At 40.9% G+C, this 19,145-nt stretch overlaps 1 protein-coding gene across 1 annotated transcript in view; it reads right to left on the bottom strand.

Moving 5' to 3' along the window:
- Nucleotides 1–387: 387 nt before the first annotated feature.
- Nucleotides 388–19,145, bottom strand: part of TMEM117 (transmembrane protein 117) — a 218,319-nt gene continuing 199,561 nt past the window's right edge. Inside the window, exons 6-7 of the mRNA XM_010574072.1 lie at nucleotides 11,490–11,619; nucleotides 388–1,296 (exon numbers count right to left, since the gene is read on the bottom strand). Of these exons, the coding sequence (XP_010572374.1) occupies nucleotides 656–1,296; nucleotides 11,490–11,619 (771 nt within the window). The 3' untranslated portion in view covers nucleotides 388–655. The remainder of the gene's footprint in view (nucleotides 1,297–11,489; nucleotides 11,620–19,145) is intronic.

The following is a 19,145-nucleotide window of genomic DNA, read 5'->3' as shown; positions in this document are numbered from 1 at the left end:
AGTCATATTTTCACAAGTAGTGACCCATGCTGTATTATCACTCCACTGTTTACCGCATAATGAATCTGTATTTGTGTTTGGCAGCTAGCCAGCAAAAATTAAAAGGTAATCAACATGCTTCTCTGCAGTCCGGTCATCAAAGTCATTGGCTTCACAGATCAGTAAATAACAAAGTCAAGCTGTGATGTCCTAACAGAAACCCTTCTTTAGGAATAACTATATTTATCTCTTCTGTCAAGACATCAAATGATACTTGAAATAACCATATACAAAAAGCTTTGCAAAACAGATTAGAAGAACTGTGCTATACATCTGGTGTTGAGTTAAAAAACAGTTTAATGTCTCAAGGCACCACCACGGTAGAATTTTATACCTGCAAGTAATCATCTAATACACTATTATACAGTTAAGGTAATGTATTAATAAATAGCTTGTGCAATTTTGGGAAGCAATCTATAAAGGAATGTTAGATATACAGTAGGCACGTACTATAATACAAATAAAAACCAAAATTCCTAGAAAAAGCATGCTGAGCACCTTTTGGTATAGGTTGAGTTTCTTATTCTAAACACTATGTAAATCTTAACTTACAAAAGGTAAAACTGAAATCTTATAGTAACTGCTTATTTAAACTGATTTTCCTGGGTATTTGCCTCTATGTCACAGGATTACTCTTAGGGACAGAGGACTCTGGTACTGGCTGTAAAGGGCTATCTTGTTCGTTCAGTTGTGCATTCAAGTTTTCAGAAGTTAGGAGAGAAGAATTAAAAACTATTTCACTTAAGTCTGATTTTATGGATACGAGATGTGGCTCTTGAAAACTTGATGGTTCTTCTACTAACACCTGTGTATTTTCTCGTGTCATTCCCATATCTGACGGTGACTTTCGTTTCATTCTTGTGTATGATTTGTCTAAATTCTCCATGCCTTGGTCAGTTTTCTGAAATCGCCCAAAGAACCAGATGAAGAAACCGAACAAAGCAAAAGCCAACAAACTTGGAATAAAAGCCAGGCATTTGACATCAAGGCTAGAGCCTGTGAATCTGCTGTGCAAGAACATGTCTCCTTCGGCATAGGTCCGGTTGGTCAATGGGTTAGTGTTATTGGATCTCCACTCCCAAGATAACTTAGTTCTGTTAAGGTCTTTCAAGCTTTCCGAGTCCTTCACTGTGTAGATCTTCTGGCCGGGACCGATATATTGACCATATTCATGAGGTTTGTAAAATATTTGGTTCTTCCACATATTCAGATCCAAGATTAAAACAAGGAAGATAATTCCATAGTTAAACCATTTGCCTGTTTGGAAAAAGAAAGTTCTGTCATCTGAAATATCCTTTTTAGAAACAGTACAAATGCAGCCATATGTAAAAGCTACTCAGAGAAAAAAAATCCCTTTTTTATTAATCTGTAAAGCAAAATTGTAGTAAGATTTCCACCATAGTCAGATTTATGCTGAATATCCCCTAATATTTCACAATTAGGTCTGGGCTCATAATAAAATAATTTTGTAACACAAGCACAGCAGTATATCAATTGAATTCACACTGCAGTTTGTAGGTGACCTGTTGATTAGACCACTAGGTGATGTGGTATAGATCAATAAACCTAAAAAAGCATTAATTCCAGGGCTTAAAAAATATTCATATGGAAATCTTCCATGAAAAGGCCATATTTGATAGAACTGTTTATATGCCAGGAATGAATGAAGTGACTGAAGTTTTGGGGGTTGGTAATTATGTAAATGTTAAGAGTATATACATATATTGTTTGATATACCAACCATGGTGCACAGATGTATTCAGGTGGGGGCAACTGGGTAAACTGTGATTTAGAGATATTACACCCTCGAGAAATAGCAAGGGCTGATTGTATTCTTGGGAGGCTAGTCAGCTTAGCTTTTCCTATAGTCTGTGTAGTGAGAAACTCCTCCAAGGAGTGACTCATAGTGTAACATTAAGCTCCTGCAATACTGGAGGAGGAAACCTTTCTCCTTTTATTATTTAAAATTGCTCTTTTGCATGCTTCCTCCAGGCATCCAAAAGGCGTTAAAGATAACTTATGCAATTGCAAAGCTGGCTCTGCTTTGAGTAGGGTGTTGGAACAGATGAACTCCAGTTGTCCCTTCTAACCTAAATTATTCTATCAATACACAAAAGAAATTATACTACTGTCATAGTCAAAGCATCTCTTACACTCTAGCCGAACATATGTTAAAATCTCACCTGTGCCTTGATGACCCATCAAATCTACATGTCAGCATTATGTGAAAGGACATTCATGGAGGAATGTACCTCCTGGTGATGAATGATATTGGTCTATACTGGAATCATATTTAAGTATGTTCCAAGTGAAAAAGAAAATGAATGTATCAGAGTATTATCAAATTGTTTATGCCATTGGTTTGTAAAGAATAAATGGATTCCAGTTCCTGAAAGTCTGTGTGTTCAAATTGTATGACCAGAATGCTCCAGGAGGGTAAGGAGGGTAACCCCTTGTATTGCAACAATTGTGTTTAATTGTCCTCTTCGGTCTAGATTATACTTAGACTGAAGATGAACAAGAATGTTCATTCTCTTGTGTTATTGTCACTACCCGGAAATCAAACATTACTGAAAAGACCTTGCAGCCAATCCTGTTCACATAATTCCTGAATAACTCCTCTATCTTTTTTTCTGGGTTTTCATCAATATTATAATTGACCTGTTAAAGAAAATTAAGCTTTCAGAAGATTATCACCACATTTTATAATACTTAAGCTTCTTAAAACAACACCAAGACACTGAAAATGATGTGAAAATATGAAATACCACAACAAACAATACAATATAGCTTGATGCTGTTTCCTGCAGATTCTTGCCCTGTATTTCATGTGCTTCTCCCCATCAGAATAACCCTAGCTTCCCCATCACGTATGACCTTTCAACAGACAGAGACAGAATATATCTTGCATAGTGTGTGCTGACGGGCTGGCTGGGACACACATACTGATCAATTGGCTGCTGTCAGATAGAATATAATGGCTGACTTCTCCCTGCCTGTTCCTCAGCTGGGCACTAACTTAGATGATTCTCCTTTACCTAACCACCATTTTTTAGGACACGATGATAATGTCACTATGTTTTGGATTCCCACCCTCTGAAAAATGTTTTTGAAACTGGCCGTGGGTTCAAAAGTTATTTGATGCTGAGTGTTGGATAGAGAGAGAGTGAGACCAACCCACACAGAGCACATGGTCACATAATTCTCATTTCCTTAGGAAAATAGGCTAAATACAAATTACAATGAAACAAATATTAGAACCATTATCTGTTTATCTATGGCCAGTTTGAAAGAAAACATGATTTACTGTACTCTGAACTTCCTTTCTCTGTTATGGTTGTTCACTTGCACACTTTTTGAGACAATAATTTGTCATCAAATATTACTCTGTGTTTCAACCAGAAAGCAACCCCTTGCTGCATTGTCCCAAAGTTAATTCTTTAAGTCATATTCTTTTCCCAGGAAAACGCATCATAAGCCCATCCAAAAAAAACCTTCCACTTCTTTTGTTATTGATTTCATCAAAATATTATCTGTGGTACTTTGTGTTTTCTGCAGAGGCAAGATAGGTGACTTTCCAGAGGGATCTCCCAGACCCTAGGGATGGTAGGAAGGGGAAAACCTCATGTAGGACCGGTATTTCTCTTTCCCTTCAGCTAGACACAGCAAGACTGAAGGTGTGTAGGGAGAAAACAGACAATTGAAAGATCAAAATACGAAGCATAATGAAATGGGGACATTTTTGAGACAGCCTTTATAAAGGCCGAAATACACTCTTATGGTTTTCCGGATTGTAGGTTTCAGGTATGACTGACAAAGGAAACTTAGACATTGCGATGCTGAGCCACGACCTGCCTCCTCCTTAGGCATGATGGCACCCAGCGGATTTCACATCAATCACCCCTGTGACCACAAAGTCCTGAATGGGACATTTGTAGAGCAAGACACCTAAGGAGTAAGACTTGAGATGGCAGCCTGCTCCTGGTGAAGAAATTGACTCAGAAGCTAGCAGAAAACACGAAAAATGCTGAATAGAGGTAGGCAGGTGCTTGATCTTAGGCTTCACGTAGCATCTATCCTACCCTGTGGTTTCATAATTGTGAATCTCTTCTAAGATGGATCTATCTAAAAAAGGTTCCACCCCTCTTATGTTAAGAATTTGAGTGCCCACCTGATCTAAGAGAGAGATGCATTTCAATTATTCCTGTTTCATGAAAAGCATGAACTCTAAACTCCTTCACTCAGCTCATAGAAAGAGTTAGGCAGGCAGGAGCACAGTGTGGACGATAAAGGGTGCTTAGACAAACAGCTTAGATGCAGACATCCCAGTTAACCAAGATGAATCACAACCTGTACGTCTAAGTGGCAGCTTGTTGCCTGAGACCTGCCTCTGTTCTATAGCGGATCTTCTCACAACTCCTTAAATTTCTCATTTCCAGACAATTTTTCCATCCTCTGTATCACTGTCATGCTCAATGAGCTCTATAATTTTTCCTTTTCTTTTGAAAACTGTTGTCACCACAACCAAACACTGTATTTGAGTAACAGTCTCACCATAACAATATATGAACACAATGACATCTTCCTACTCGTACTCAGTATTCCCTGTAGCCGAGGGCTGCGTTAATCTCCCTAGACACAAAATGACTGGGAGTTAGTGCTGTCTTGGCTACTTACAGAAAGTATTTGCCTCTTTTCAGAATACAGTGTCCTCTGCTGTCTATCCCTCTTCCAAGACATGTACTTTACTGCTGTACTGGCAGGCGTGATAGCCATGTAAGTCCAGTTTACCAAGCAATCCTTCTAGATCACTGATGAATGTGTTGAAGCAAAGTGAACCAAGAGATTTGACAGCCTCCACTCACAAACATCTATTTGATGATAATTCCCCATGACAAGTAATTTCTGAGACTTATACTGACCAACCTTTAACATTATACACGTGTATAATCTATGTATATGAAATGATTGTCTACCACAATTTCATTTTAGCATAATGCTTTTTATAGCAAATTTTAAGTTATATATCAAGCTTATATAGGAAATAAGCTCAGTAAATTTGAAGTCACTCCTGACCTCTCACCTTGTGCATAAACAAGCTCAAGTTTATGGGGTCAGAACAAATACATTATGAAGCTATAGATATTAATTTTCTTTAAAAACATATTTATAGTTTCTTGTACAGTTATAAGTTCTTCAACTTTCACTCCAGATGAAAAGTGGTAAGGGCAAATGGAGCCCCATGCTATGAAGTCATTTAATTTGCCTCTTAACCAATTTCTGTAGGATCAGTACCACTATTGCTCGAGGGTTGGTTCTACTCCAGTGAGATCTGTGTGGCCAAGAATACAGGCATATACCTGCCACTATTTAGCCCTTCTCGGAGCAGGTGGATTTTTCACAGAAACAATTTGAAATGGAAGGATGTAGTAAGATCAGCTCTCAAGACTGGAAGGCTAGTCAATCACTTCAGCAAACTGCAGAGAATTATACTAAGACTCTTCAATGAAGTTACAATGATGTCCTTACGTGCTACACATGACGTTTAGACAGTCAGGAATCTGGTTTGGTGTATTTGGAAACATGGTGCAATATTGAAATTTGGTGCAATAATGATCCCCCAAAAGAAAAATTTGAGGTATGTAGCTAGCCAAGAGCATGCACTGGGTGTCCTTGTGAGGCTGTGATGCAAATGTGAAACCTTCTTCTAGGCATCGTAGCCTACAACCACTTTTGGGGGATGAAAACTCGATTCCTATTTTCTGAGAAAGCGTGGCTGTTGAGGACGATTGTACCTTCATGGCTAGGGCACTCACCAGAAGCGAAGCCTTGACCCTAGAACAACCTCCGCTGATGGCGGTTGGGACCTGCATCGCAGGTCCATGCTCTGAACACCAGCCTATGTGGGACTCTGCTTAGAAACACTCTCCCCTCCCTGCTGAAGCTGAACTGTGCTCGGCACGTGAATGCCAGGGGCCTTCTCATGGTGAGAGAGGTATGGATTTTTCTTTTTCTTTTTTTCCAGAAAGGTACTTATTTTCACCAGCTGAACAAGATGTTTGGGCAGTGGTCATTTTTAAAGAGGCTGATAAGTTCTATGAGAGGTTCAGCAACCAGTCCACAATCCCACGTGCAACTGATTTACTGGGCAGTTGAGGCAGATCCCGCAGGTCCAAATATTCCAAACCAGCTACTGATTCTGGAGCATTTTTATTTTTGTATGTCCACTCTGTAACAGAACAGTCATGTCCTAGAAAAGAGATCTCGTGTAGAAGCCAGTCCTCAGCATCCCTCCTGAGGTCAAGAGGAAACGTGAAAATTCCACTTATTAAGGCCAGACTTAAGCGGCCTCATGCTGTGCAACCGCAGCCAGAGGCTAGTGTCGGAAATGTTGACTTTAGACTCTCATCTAAATTGCAATTTTTGTCTAAAAACATTCAGACACCTCTGTAAAACATTCAGGTATCTTCAAAATGTTCCTCCTATCTTCTGTCACGTTAGTGTTATTAGCTAGATATATGCATACAGACCACTCACAGCTGAACTAAGCCGCAAATCCTCTGAGGTTTTTTCACATCTGTGTGCACGGACAGCTTTGTTTTTACCTCTAACCTTTCTATTTTTGCCCATGGGCTCCCTCCGGCTTCTCTGCGCAGCCGATGCTTGGCCTGAATCTAGACACACTTTTAACTCTGCAAGCCAGCCACGCTAGGCATTCGCCAGCCATGAAGGTGATGGTTTCTCCTTTGGGTGGAAGGGTACTCTGGCTAGACCAGCACTCAGAAAAATGTTTATAAACAGTCAGAAAAATCTCCCAACTGTTTTGATATCCAAACCTTAACATTTCCTATTTGAAACTTATCCACATACTTGACAGCAGATGCTCTTGGATCTCCAGAGCTGCTATTAATGGGTACCAGCCAGGCCCCCTAGTGCCTTTTAACCATGAAAGAATCTGAAGTAACAAAATTTACTTTTAAGTTCTACAAATTTCCCTGGGTATTATAGAAACTAGGATAGACTATGTATTTTCATAAACAGCAGCCCAAGAAGGAAAACACACACTTTGCAATGAACCATCTGTCAAGGGAAATCCAGATGAGTTAAGCAGATGCAGGAATTCAAGCTATTTTTGATGTTCATAGATAAAAGCAGCTATCAAAACAGGATAGAAATATTTAATACTGAGTAGGTGCTTGCTAGGAGTTCCTAGATGCAAAGAAATTTGAGCAAAATGAGTTACTCGGTTACCAGTGAAAATAAGATACGTTTTTGATAGTAAATTTAAAATTACACCAAAGCATATCAGCTACAGGCTGTAGATGTTAATTCAATATTACTGCCAACTTACAACATTGAGAAATCACAAGTCAGGCCTAAGAAAGCATGTTACTAGTTTAAAGTAGCAAGATGGATTAAAAATAATACACTTAGTACTGTTTTATTTATCTGCTTTTTTAGACATGGAGTTATGCAGAAACAACATGTCATTTTTTTTCCTCTGCAATCATGAGCTTTATTTTATGAAAGCTGAAATTCTCATGTAGCCACTGAATTCAGGAGCTAAGACTTTAAGACAAAATGGGAAAAAAAAAAAAAAAAAAGGCAACCATCTTAAGACTTGTGATAAAATCAGGAGAGTTGGCAACACCGAGCATGTAACTGTGAAATCCTTCATCTGTACAGAATTGCATGAAGCCATTAAGCATACACCAACAGAAAGGTGGTTTAAAGTCCTTTAACCCTCTGAATGTCCCTTTACTTTGAGCTGCTTCTTTGTGGGACTGTTGCTCATTAGAGCAACCCAGCACCAAATAGGGCTGCTCAGGGGAGTCCTAGGGCTGCTCTTATTTATATCAAACAACAGTGACTAAAACAGACTGTAAAAGAACGTATGAAGAATAAAGTTTGCCAGGAAGAAGATGGTAAATGTTGTTTCAGCCATGCTTTCTTTCTCTTTGCTATTTGGGAGAAAAGGGTTTCCAGTTTCTACAAATCAGGGCACAGGTCATAGATTTACAGCCTGATTTTATCCCTATAGCAAGTACCCTCAGAGAGTTTGCCGATGACACCAAGCTGTGTGGCACGGTCGACACGCTGGAGGGAAGGGATGCCATCCAGAAGGACCTCGACAGGCTTGAGAGGTGGGCCCGTGCAAACCTCATGAAGTTCAACAAGGCCAAGTGCAAGGTCCTGCGCATGGGTCGGGGCAATCCCAGGCACAAATACAGGCCAGGCAGAGAATGGATTGATGCTGCCCTGCGGAGAAAGACTTGGGGGTGTTGGTTGATGAGAAGCTCAACATGAGCCGGCAATGTGTGTCTGCAGCTTAGAAAGCCAACCATATCCCAGGCCGCATCAAAAGAAGGGTAACCAGCAGGTCAAGGGAGGTGATCCTCCCTCTCTGCTCCGCTCTGGTGAGACCCCACCTGCAGTACTGCATCTACATCTGGGGCCCCCAACACAAGAAGGACGTGGACCTGTTCCAGCAAGTCCAGAGGAGGCCATGAAGATGATCCGGGGGCTGGAGCACCTCTGCTATGAAGACAGGCTGAGAGAGTTGGGGTTGTTCAGCCTGGAGAAGAGAAGGCTCTGGGGAGACCTTACAGCAGCCTTCCAGTACCTAAAGGGGGCCTACAAGAAAGCCGGAGAGGGGCTTTTTACAAGGTCATGTAGTGATAGGACAAGGGGTAATGGCTTTAAACAGAAAGAGGGTAGATTTAGATTAGATGTAAGGAAGAAGTTCCTCACTGTGAGGGTGGTGAGGCACTGGAAGAGGTTGCCCAGAGAGGTTGTGGATGCCCCATCCTTGCTGGCAGTGTTCAAGGCCAGGTTGGATGGGGCTTTGAGCAACCTGGTCTAGTGGAAGGTGTCCCTGCCCATGGCAGGGGGGGGGGAACTAGATGATCTTTAAGGTCCCTTCCAACCCAAACCATTCCTTGATTCTATGATTCTACTAAAATAAATGATATTCAGGCCTTAGTCTTCTTTTCCTGCTTGTTACTAAAAAGAAGTTCTATGGTTAAATTTAACATTCTGGATCCCATGTATTAAACAGGGCTTAAATACAGCAGGCTTCCTGCCATTATCAGTGTCCTACCCCCATGTCATCTGCTGCAGTTGCATTCATGCACATCACTCTCTACCCTCATTTTAGTTTGGATTACATTCATCTTGTTACATATATATTGAACCAGTTCTTTCTTTCTTTTATTAGCTCCTTGATTTGAGTAGAAAATTACAAGTATCGACACATCCACACAATAACCAGAGCTTGAAAATGATCCAAGATTATACCCTAACCTCAGACAAGAACTGATGGCAAGAACAGATGGTTCAAGCAAAACTTACCCAAAGGGAGGTTCTTGTGCCATGTGTTATGGCTGCTTATTAGATCTCCTAAAGGGTGGTGCAGCACCGAGATAAAACAGGCACTCAGTAGACAGAGTACGTGATGTGCAGTCAAATGGATTGATTTGTCTAGTGAATCTAATAAATGGATCTTGTTAATGCTGAGCAGGGAAAAATATTCCTCAGCCCCTATTCATTAGCTCATCCTCATTAAAAGAATGCCTTCTCACCAGAAAATCAGAGAGGCCTCCAGTCCTCTCTGCAGAAGACTCTACAATGCATAAATACTGGTTTCTCTCAGTTGGTCTGTTCTCAAACAACAGCACTGCTAGCAGTTGTATTTCTGACTCCTAATTTATGGGTTTTGCTGTTGCTTATTCTTTGCTCTTCCCTGATTATCACCAATATCCCTGTCCCGTCTACAATGCAAAACTGTTCTTTGCCCTTCAGTCCCTCTTCTACCACCCATTGTTTTTCATCTACATTAATTATATCCTGAGCTTCTGTACCTGATGGGGCAGCCCACCCTTCCATGCTTCAGTCATTGTTCATGCTCCTCTGTGCACCCATTCCGCTCCTCCTCCTTATACAATGGAGTAACTGCTGGGCATCTGGGAGCCTTGTGGAACTGAGTCCCTCCAAATTCATGCTCTAGTCTTAAGAAACAGAAAAAAAATCTTTTTCGCTATCCCTGAATACCATGCCTATTATTCACATCAAATATTTGATGCTTATACTATTACTTTTTTTCTCCTTTCCCTTTTTGCTCACTTGGGAGAGAAAAATGTGTTCGTCATGTACACATCCCATCTTCTCTCACCTTACACCTTTTAGTTACTGACCATGAGATCATTTACTTCATCCTGCTCCATAAACCACTAGTGTCTCATTCAGACATGCCCCAGCCCTTCTTTCTTCTTGCTGGCTGGCTGTTCTCTCTCAGTATTCCAGCAGGGCACCTACATCCAATTTAGAAAAATTTTCTATCCCTCCATCTGTACTTCCTACTGGCCCATTTGCCTTCCCCCATTCAATAGCCAGCAGGTAACTTTTGCACTCTTTTTCTCTTCTTTTCTGTTTTTTAATCTCAGATTTCTACCTTCTCTGCTGAAAATGCCTTTTCTGAGGCCTCATTCAGCCTGTCTTGACTGAGTCCTGGGTTCATCATTCTTTCCTCCTTGGCGCATTCTCTTCCCTTGGCTTTTGCTGCCTGGTGAGCTTGTGACTCACCTGCTAGCTCTTGGCCTTATCTTTTTATCATCTCTGAATGCTCCTTTTGTCCCTGCTCTGCAGGGAGTTTCATATGGCTGTGTCATTGGATGCCCTCATCTATCTTACTCCTGTACAGTATCATGTCCTGTGATTGTTTATATTAGCAGTTGAAGACCCCTGTCAATCCACACCTGCCTTCTTTTGCTATCCGTTATTATCCAACTCTTCCCAATGTAGAGAGAGGAGCTATGCTCCTTCTGCATAGCTTGAAGGTAAAACCAAAATATTTATCCCTGTTTAACCTTCTTCTCTTTTTCATTCCCTACTGTTATTAAAATACTGTCTCACAGTATGCAAGGATCAGGTACTTTTTATCTATAGGTACCATCCATTTGAATAACTGCAATTCTATTTTATTTGAGGTTATTTAACTGTCTGCTTCTGGTTAGATGACTGATGGAAGTATGGTTATGAGTGGCCTTTGCCAGATGAGAATGACCGAAGTTATGAAAAGATATTAGCATAAATCATAGCAAAGGCATCTGAAAGCATAAGAGTTCTGAAAATGAAATAAGCTGCTAATTCCCCTGGAGAGTAATTTTAGATAAAAGATCTCTGAAGCTACATTAGGTATTACTTAGTGTCACAAGAAGTTGCTGAAATCCATGAAAAACAGCAGGTCCCTGATTCGTAAGATACAGGTTCCTCATTTCCCTGAGACGTTTATATATGGATGATGTGGATATGGACAGATAAACAGTTAGAAAAATAGTAATCTGGGACACACACACACACACAAAGGATGTGGTTAAGAACATGTTAGCATACATTTATTGCACAGAAGCAGTTCACCGTGTGACTGCGTCACAATCTGTAAGATTACATACCTGTTATATGTATGTGATATTCCTCTTTGAAGATCTTTTGGAAATAAGGTACTTTGAACTGCATGTGTGCAGATGGCAAGCCTGGAAGATTCACTTCAACATCACCCATAAAATGTGGAAACTCCCAGTCCTGTTAAAAAAATGAAAAGTAAGAGCCTAAACATAAGCTTTCATGGTATATTTTTGCCCTTTAAAATGGCTTAAATTAATAAAAGGGAAAGGTTCTATTTTTAAGCCTCCCATTATTGGATTTTTCTTACTTTGACTGAACCACTTGAAATAGAATACCCTGTTTATATAAGACATTACAATATGATTTTTACTTCAGCTCCATGTAATTATGTGTTTAAAAGTTCGCTTTGGAATGACAGTTGAGAACCCGCTGTACCAGCTGATTGTACAAAATAGTCTAAGCATATGAATACCTATATAGCAACCTTGCAATACCAGTTACAACTTCTGTTACTGATTTGGCAAACAGTTTATAGGTAAGAAAGTGGCAAAGAAGGCCTAACCCTTTCAAATATTTCATATATCTGTATTCTACTTGTTCAGCTTATAGGGTGTTTTCTGTATTTGGTCTTAATACATCTAAATAAACACTGCCTGCAAGTGCAGGTCCTTCAGCATAATCTGCCTGAATCAATCCAAGCACAGTTTTCTCCACTGCTGTATTTCAGCTGACAAGGTAATGCTGGAAATGTGGAAGCTCTTACCCACCATTATCCCTATTTTGGTAGCATGTGGTAACCCAGCTGAGGAGGAGCTGCATTTAAAGGAATTTTTCACTTGGTTATCTGCACCCACCATCAGTCACTTGGAAATGGGTATAACAGCATGGCTCGTTAGAGCCCAAACTGAAAGCCTAGCACTAGTGCTAGAATCAGTACGATTACCGCCACAGAAATCACTGTGTGCTGCAGACTGTTGGTGACCTGCTGTTAAAAACACACTGGCCCTGTTCCCATGCACAGCCCTGGATTTGTATCCCACAAGTTAGTGCAACAAGCACCTGGATGACTAAAAGTAAGATAAAGGAATCTGTAAAGTGAGGAGCTCTGTGAGTGACTTGTGCTTCCTTCACATGAAAGCCATTCCAGCGCAGCCATCTCCCCAGAAGAACCAATTCCTTTTTTTTTTTTTTTTTTTTCAGTTTTATAAGGCTGGAAAATTTCCTAGCAGGGTAATGAAAAAAAATTATTCAAAACTAAGAATCATCACTGAAAGATAAATCACTATATATATTACTTAACTTCCAAGAATTCCCAACCCCTCCAACATTTTCTGCAGCAGAAGGGAAATAGAAGAGTTTTATCAGCAGGGAATAGCATGGCCCAAACACTAACAGCAGCTGATTTGTGCTAACTCCTTGTGATACTGAGCTAAATGAACTAATAGGAGTACAAGCAAGGAGAAAACCTGACCCTCTGTACCTGGTTCTCAATGTTCACAGTGATACAGAAAGTACCAATTTGCAGATGCAGAAGATAAAAGAAATAAGGATGCTCTCCTTTTGCCTTATCACTAACACAACACATGCACTCCTGGTCATGAGATATGGTAATAACCGCCCAGCTGCGCAATCCCTTACACTGCATCTGCAACCATCCCCTCGCAGGTGGTAGACAGCCAAAAAGTGCCCAAAGATAAAATTTTTTGGGGTGTACACTCTCAGTTTACAGTATCTAAGATACATCTCTGGACTGGTGTCTCACATTAAGCCATACATACTCTCACCCAGGAATAAACAGGAAGAAATACATTAAATATTCCTGAAGATAAACAAATGGAGAGCTGGGGACTCTGCATTAGAAATAAGTAAATGCGGGACTATAAATCCGGCCTCCTGCTCTTGGCTTGCCCCAATACTTCTACTATGCCTTTTGCTGATTTACAGATAAAATTCCACTGTACAGAATTTTGTATTGGACTGTGTCTTTGCATCTGAGTTTTATAAAAAAGTTCAGCATTTTTTCTGATCTGTATGAATATTACCTGATAATGAGTAACTAGAATGCCAGCTCTGTCAGATGTGCAATTTACTGTATTATTTGTCTCAGCAAACAACTACTGAGACTGGAAAATATGTCACGAAACAAAAGCAAACCAGAGAGATCCAACCTCAGCAGTGTGCTACTGTTTACATAGAACAGACAGGTGAGTGGAGAGCCCATTAGAAAAATACATATTTGACACTCCAAACTATGGCTACCTTTCACGTGTACATTATTTCACATTTTCTAAATATAAACCCCATACTGTATGAAGCACGCCTGAATTGTATCATGACCTCTGTTACCCTGTAGACCCATAATATGTTATTTCCATCGCTAGAGAGATGGGCACAGGCTGACACTGGAGACCTCACAGCTGTAAACGACTCACCAGTGCTCAGCTAAAGAAATGCAGATCTGGGACTGGACGAAACTGCTTTTCAGGGTAACAAGGAGAACAAAAAAGTATCTAACATACGTGAAAGGCACTGTGTACAGTAAACCTGGCTGTAACGTGGAGCTTCAGATCAGTGAAGAAACAGCAAGGTCTAAAAGTGTGTTAGCAAACATAAAAATGCCCTCAAGTGGATCCCGGAGTGAGGAAAAAGAAACCGTCACGATGGACGTCACGACCTTCCCAGCAAAGGACTCCAGATGCCCATGAGACACCGTAATGCCCCCACTGGCCCCCACCAGACTGAAACTGCCCATTTCGGGACCCGCAGGAACTGGGGGAGGGTGGATGAAACACCAGGAAAAGCAGTAGAAGCTAAGAAGTGTGTGTTTAACAATTTTGACATTAATATTACTGAAACTTTTTTCTGCACAGAAGTATTATTTTCTGTAATAATTAGATCTCAACTAATAATGATGCAGGGAAACACTGTTAAAATTTAAATGATACCAATAATAAATTCTTGGCTTTATGTACAAGGTGTTTCTTCTTCACCCATAAATAACCTTTTGAATGTAACACCTTTATCAGTATGATTATAAAATCTGTTATTTAACAACAGACCCACTGGAAATACAGAAATAAAATTAAAAAAACCCAACAAAATAAACCAGAACACAATAAAATGTACTTGAAAGCAATATTAGAAAAAGGAAACTAAAATAATGAGTTAAACTTACTGACTTCCATGAAAGTCACTACAGCTACAGCACTTAGGAAAATGAAGCTTCAATTTAGGTGATTAAATAGCCTTTGGGGCTTCAGTTGGCTCACAGCTTTGGCAAGTGTGAGCATTTACTGTCCATGTAGTGACATTATCACCTGCGGCCACCGAGCTGTAGTATTATTATTGTGCAGGAGAAGAGCAGATGACTATTAACTTTTCAAGGCTAATGCCAGTATCAGGTTGTCAAATCCAAACCCAACAAAGTGGCCATTTTGCTACCTAGATTCTAAGAAAGCGTTGTCCAAAATCTTTTGACTCTGTTTTAATTTTTTTCCTTACTGACATGCAAAAGACAACTTAATTTCAGCAATATCCAGAAAAGCATTTTTCCAAGAAATTCAAGGTGCCTAGAAGGAATAATCTACCTCATTTATTAATAGGTCCACTAATAGCACAAAGGTACAAGCCCATAAATCTAACCGCTTCCCTCTCTGGAACACAGCTCGGGTCTGCATCGTGCTTTCATACACGGCATTTTCTCTCTGTGGTCTCTGATATCAGTCTGTGCTATCAATCTGTGCTCACGTCCAGGACACGAGTGACATACGCTATGTTCTTTAAGTTCTCAGCTCGTAATTATGCAAAATTCACTTGATCAGCTTTAGTCCTTATTGCTGAGGTGCCCGTACTTTGCTGTATCTGGTATCTCATTAGGAACTGGGCCCAAAATACCATATTTAGAATGTACAACCATACTGTTAGCTCGTATTTGTATCTCTCATACTGCATGAACAGATTGCTTTTTCTTTAAATCCATCAGCACCAAATTTCTAATATTCATCTACTTCAGTGGTTTCCAACCTGGCAGGTCTGTAGCATACCTCTACGCAGTTTATGAAGAAGAAACCAACCCAGAACCAGCAGGCTTAAATCAGCCGCACAGAGGTCTCTAACCTCACCGGCAAGTTTTGTGGGATGTGCAAAGCAAATGAGGTTATTGCCTCATTTCACTCTAGTCATCAGGAAAGGGCAGCCAGAGGATGAATTTAAGATCACTGAGGGGTTCATCCTAGTGTTGCAATGGGCAAAGGGAGCACCTCTAATTTCCATCAGCTACCTCATTAAGCCCAGAAGCACAGACAAAACTGGATGCTGCAAAAGAGGAGATCATGGTATTTTGATTTTTTTTCCCCTTTGCTTCTAGTTCCCCACGCCAAACGAATGCACACACACTCTCTGCTGCAATGCCAGGTATTGGTTTAAGACCCCACAGTGGAGCTGGCAGCACTGATTTGGTATCTCTGTAAATAAAGCTATTTTTAGTAATGGTAACTGAGCATCAAAGCCACAATTTCTGATAGGATCTGGCTCTTCCCTGCCATCACCTGAGGAAAAGAGAAGTCGTTGCCTGGGGAAGCCCTGTCCTGACCCTGAGCCAGGACACATGGTTGCCCTGGGGCTCCCGGCCAGCAACACCCAGCACCCCGGCAGGCTGCAGGATTGCTCCTCGCTGCTCGGGGGGTTTTATTGCAGGCTCTGGGCTGCGTCTCCCAACCCCGGAGGAGCAGGACCAGGTGCCGGCAGGATTCAGCAAGGACGATAAGCTGTGCAGGAGGGCGATGCTTAGCCCTCAGCCGACTCCATCCCATGCTTCGTGCACGCACGACCCCGCGTCCCTCAGCCACCGGCCCCTTTCCACCCGGGGAAAACTGCCACAGAGAAGGTGGGACCGGGATTAAAAACCAGTAACGATTCATGGTAAACAAACGTGCCACGCTTTCATCTCTCCTCCTCTCTGGATGTAGCTCATAGGGTGTTTGGTACACAGTAAATATGAAATAACACTAAAAATAATATAAACACTGTGCAGATATGATCATGAAAGAGGACAAACGCACACTGAATATTTCTGCTTTAAGTGGTGATGATATATGCTACATTTAATGCTAGGAACGCATTTGTACTTTAACCCCCTCAGAATAATAAATAAACAAACATAGAGGGAAGGAACTGAGAAAAGGCATATATGAATGTGTATATGTGTGCTTGTTCCAGAAACTGCCTACAGCAGTTTTTATTTAATTTATTAAAATCCTTTTAACTTATGAGGTAGAAGACTGTGCGTTTTCAGGTATCTTTGCATCTCTTAGATAGCTTTGTTTCAACTCTCAGAACATGGCAGACAGGCAGACAGCTAGAGGAAATTTAATGAGAGGCAATGGTTGTATATTCTTGCAAGTGTTTGAAGTAAGAAATGAACAGCTGGAATTCAGAGACAAAGGCCCGACTCCTCTGTGGTTATCTCTACCTTCATTGCAGTGCTGCAACTTGCAGTGATCTCTGCAGCTGAGATCTCTGCAGCTGTGAGCTGCTGAAGTACAAACATCATTTTAATATTTCATTCAAACGTACATAAGAAGGGAAGTCAGCAGCCATGACTAGAACTCACTTTCATGCCCGTGAGATCAAATCTACTGCTCAGTTTCTGGCCTTCTATTCTTTGCCAATACCTTATTTAAATAGGAAGAAAGTTTGATAGACATTGTGGTTTTTAGCCCTCACTAAACGAAAAATACACATCTACACTTAACATTGCCACCTGTACACTTGTATGGCTTCAGTGTGACTACTTAGCTCCCACGGTGCAAGATGACACGCTCTTCTTCAAAAGACCTCCTGCTTCATGTTGGTACTATCAGTGCTAATCTATTCATAGTTTTCACGTCCAGAAAGTTTTATTTGATCTGCTCATCTGTTTTGGCTTCACCTGCTTGGATTGTTACTGGCAATAACAATCACAAAACCCCATCAGGAACTGTGGCACAAAGTCCCTAATTGCAGACACAGCTACACCTTTTATCCCTTAGTCTTGATTTAAAGAATTCAAAATACGGAAAATCCACTGTAACAGTGGAGTCACTGTTTCAGTTGAGCTCCAAGCTGCTGAGACAGAAGGCTGAAGACAGCTTCCAGGACCAGAGGTGGGTACAGAAAGGCTATGCCTGCGCTATATGGCAATGTAAGGCATGGACATACCCACAACCTTGCTTTCGTTCTCCGTCATCTTCGTGCTCTTCTCCTCCTCAGTCTTTGCTTAGCTTCTCCAAGCTCCTGGCCCTTCTCTAGAACCATCACTGCAAGTCTTGCTCATTTTCTCCCTTATTTGAGAAAATGATAATAAGATGGCAATAACTCGCTCCTTGAGAGTAAAAGCAGCAATACAGCCTCTTTTTATGTGTGTGCCTGGCCTTGAATGACCCCTTCCATTAAAAAATCATTACAGAATCCTTTAGTCTATTATCCATTTCTGCTTATTTAAAGGCAACAATTCCCAGGCCACCCAGGTCCCAAATAAGCCCTGGGTCTCTGCACTTAGACACTAATGCATTTTGAGCCTAGACAAAGCTGTGTATGCACATGTCCTCAAAACAGTGACCCTTGTTACTGAAATGTCTGAATTGGTATTTAGCTTTTCCACAGCAAGCACAAAGTAGTATCAAAATTTCAGACCACCTAAAATAAGTGGTGCTTGCGTTTCACTGAAATCCATGCCTATAGTCACTGGCAGATGCCTGATTTGTGATAGACGGCACTCCCTCTCTCTCCCCTGTGACTATAGCTTCTTCTATCATCTTCTATTCACTCCTCACAACCTGGTAGTGCCTTGATACTGCAGATCTGTTCTGCATAACATATCAGAGATATGACAATTCCTATCAAACCCCACAGCTAAAATTTTTATCGAGGCTCTCATCATCTGCTGTTCAGTTACATTGGCATCTTTCCCTCTGGCCTTCACAAGTGCAGTTGTTCTCCACCGATACAGAAATGCTGCTGCAAAGACCATTCTCCTAGTCTGTTTCTTTGACCACGTCATTCTTTTCTTTGATCAAAAAAAATATAGGTCACTTCCTTTTATATTCAAATCCCTTCAGATCTTTCACTACCCTAGGTACAGACTGTCTATATGACAGCTGCTCCTTCAATCATTCTATAAATTCAGGCTGCGAATCTTTTCTCTATTTAAAGAAACTTTCCCCTGTGCAGTTCCCTATCAGCTGCAGAGCTTTCTCCTTTCTCGTTTTTTATAATTATTCTTTGCTATGAGAAACCGTGAGGATGTCACGCATTAGGTATCCTGGATTACCTGTCATCCTAAGGAAGTCACTATTGCTTATACCCGCCTGTCCAACCAGCCGTAACTCTTCGCTTTTCTCTAGCAATGGAATGCTCTAGGACTAGAGTTGTATTTTGGTTGTCTTTGAGCATCACCCAGCACAATAATGCCCCAGTCCTTAGTGACCATTGCTAGTTCCTTGGTAGGACAAATATTGCTAGTAGTGTGAAGAATTAATGGCTATCCATTCTTTCTGTTACTTTAGGAACAAATTCTGTCTGAAAACAAGCCAGAGCACAAGGAAGGACGGACTCTAGAAGGTCTCACATCTTGAGATGTGTAGTGACCAGGAACAACAGTAATCACCATTTCCCGCTGAGGGCAAGGACTGTTCTTTCTTACAGCTACCCTTTAAGTTTTAGCT

This window comes from Haliaeetus leucocephalus, unplaced genomic scaffold (assembly GCF_000737465.1).
Source record: "Haliaeetus leucocephalus isolate CR32 unplaced genomic scaffold, Haliaeetus_leucocephalus-4.0 Scaffold406, whole genome shotgun sequence".
Taxonomy (NCBI): Eukaryota; Metazoa; Chordata; class Aves; order Accipitriformes; family Accipitridae; genus Haliaeetus; species Haliaeetus leucocephalus.
The sequence above is the reverse complement of the archived record's forward strand: the minus strand, read 5'-3'. Positions and strand labels throughout refer to the sequence as shown.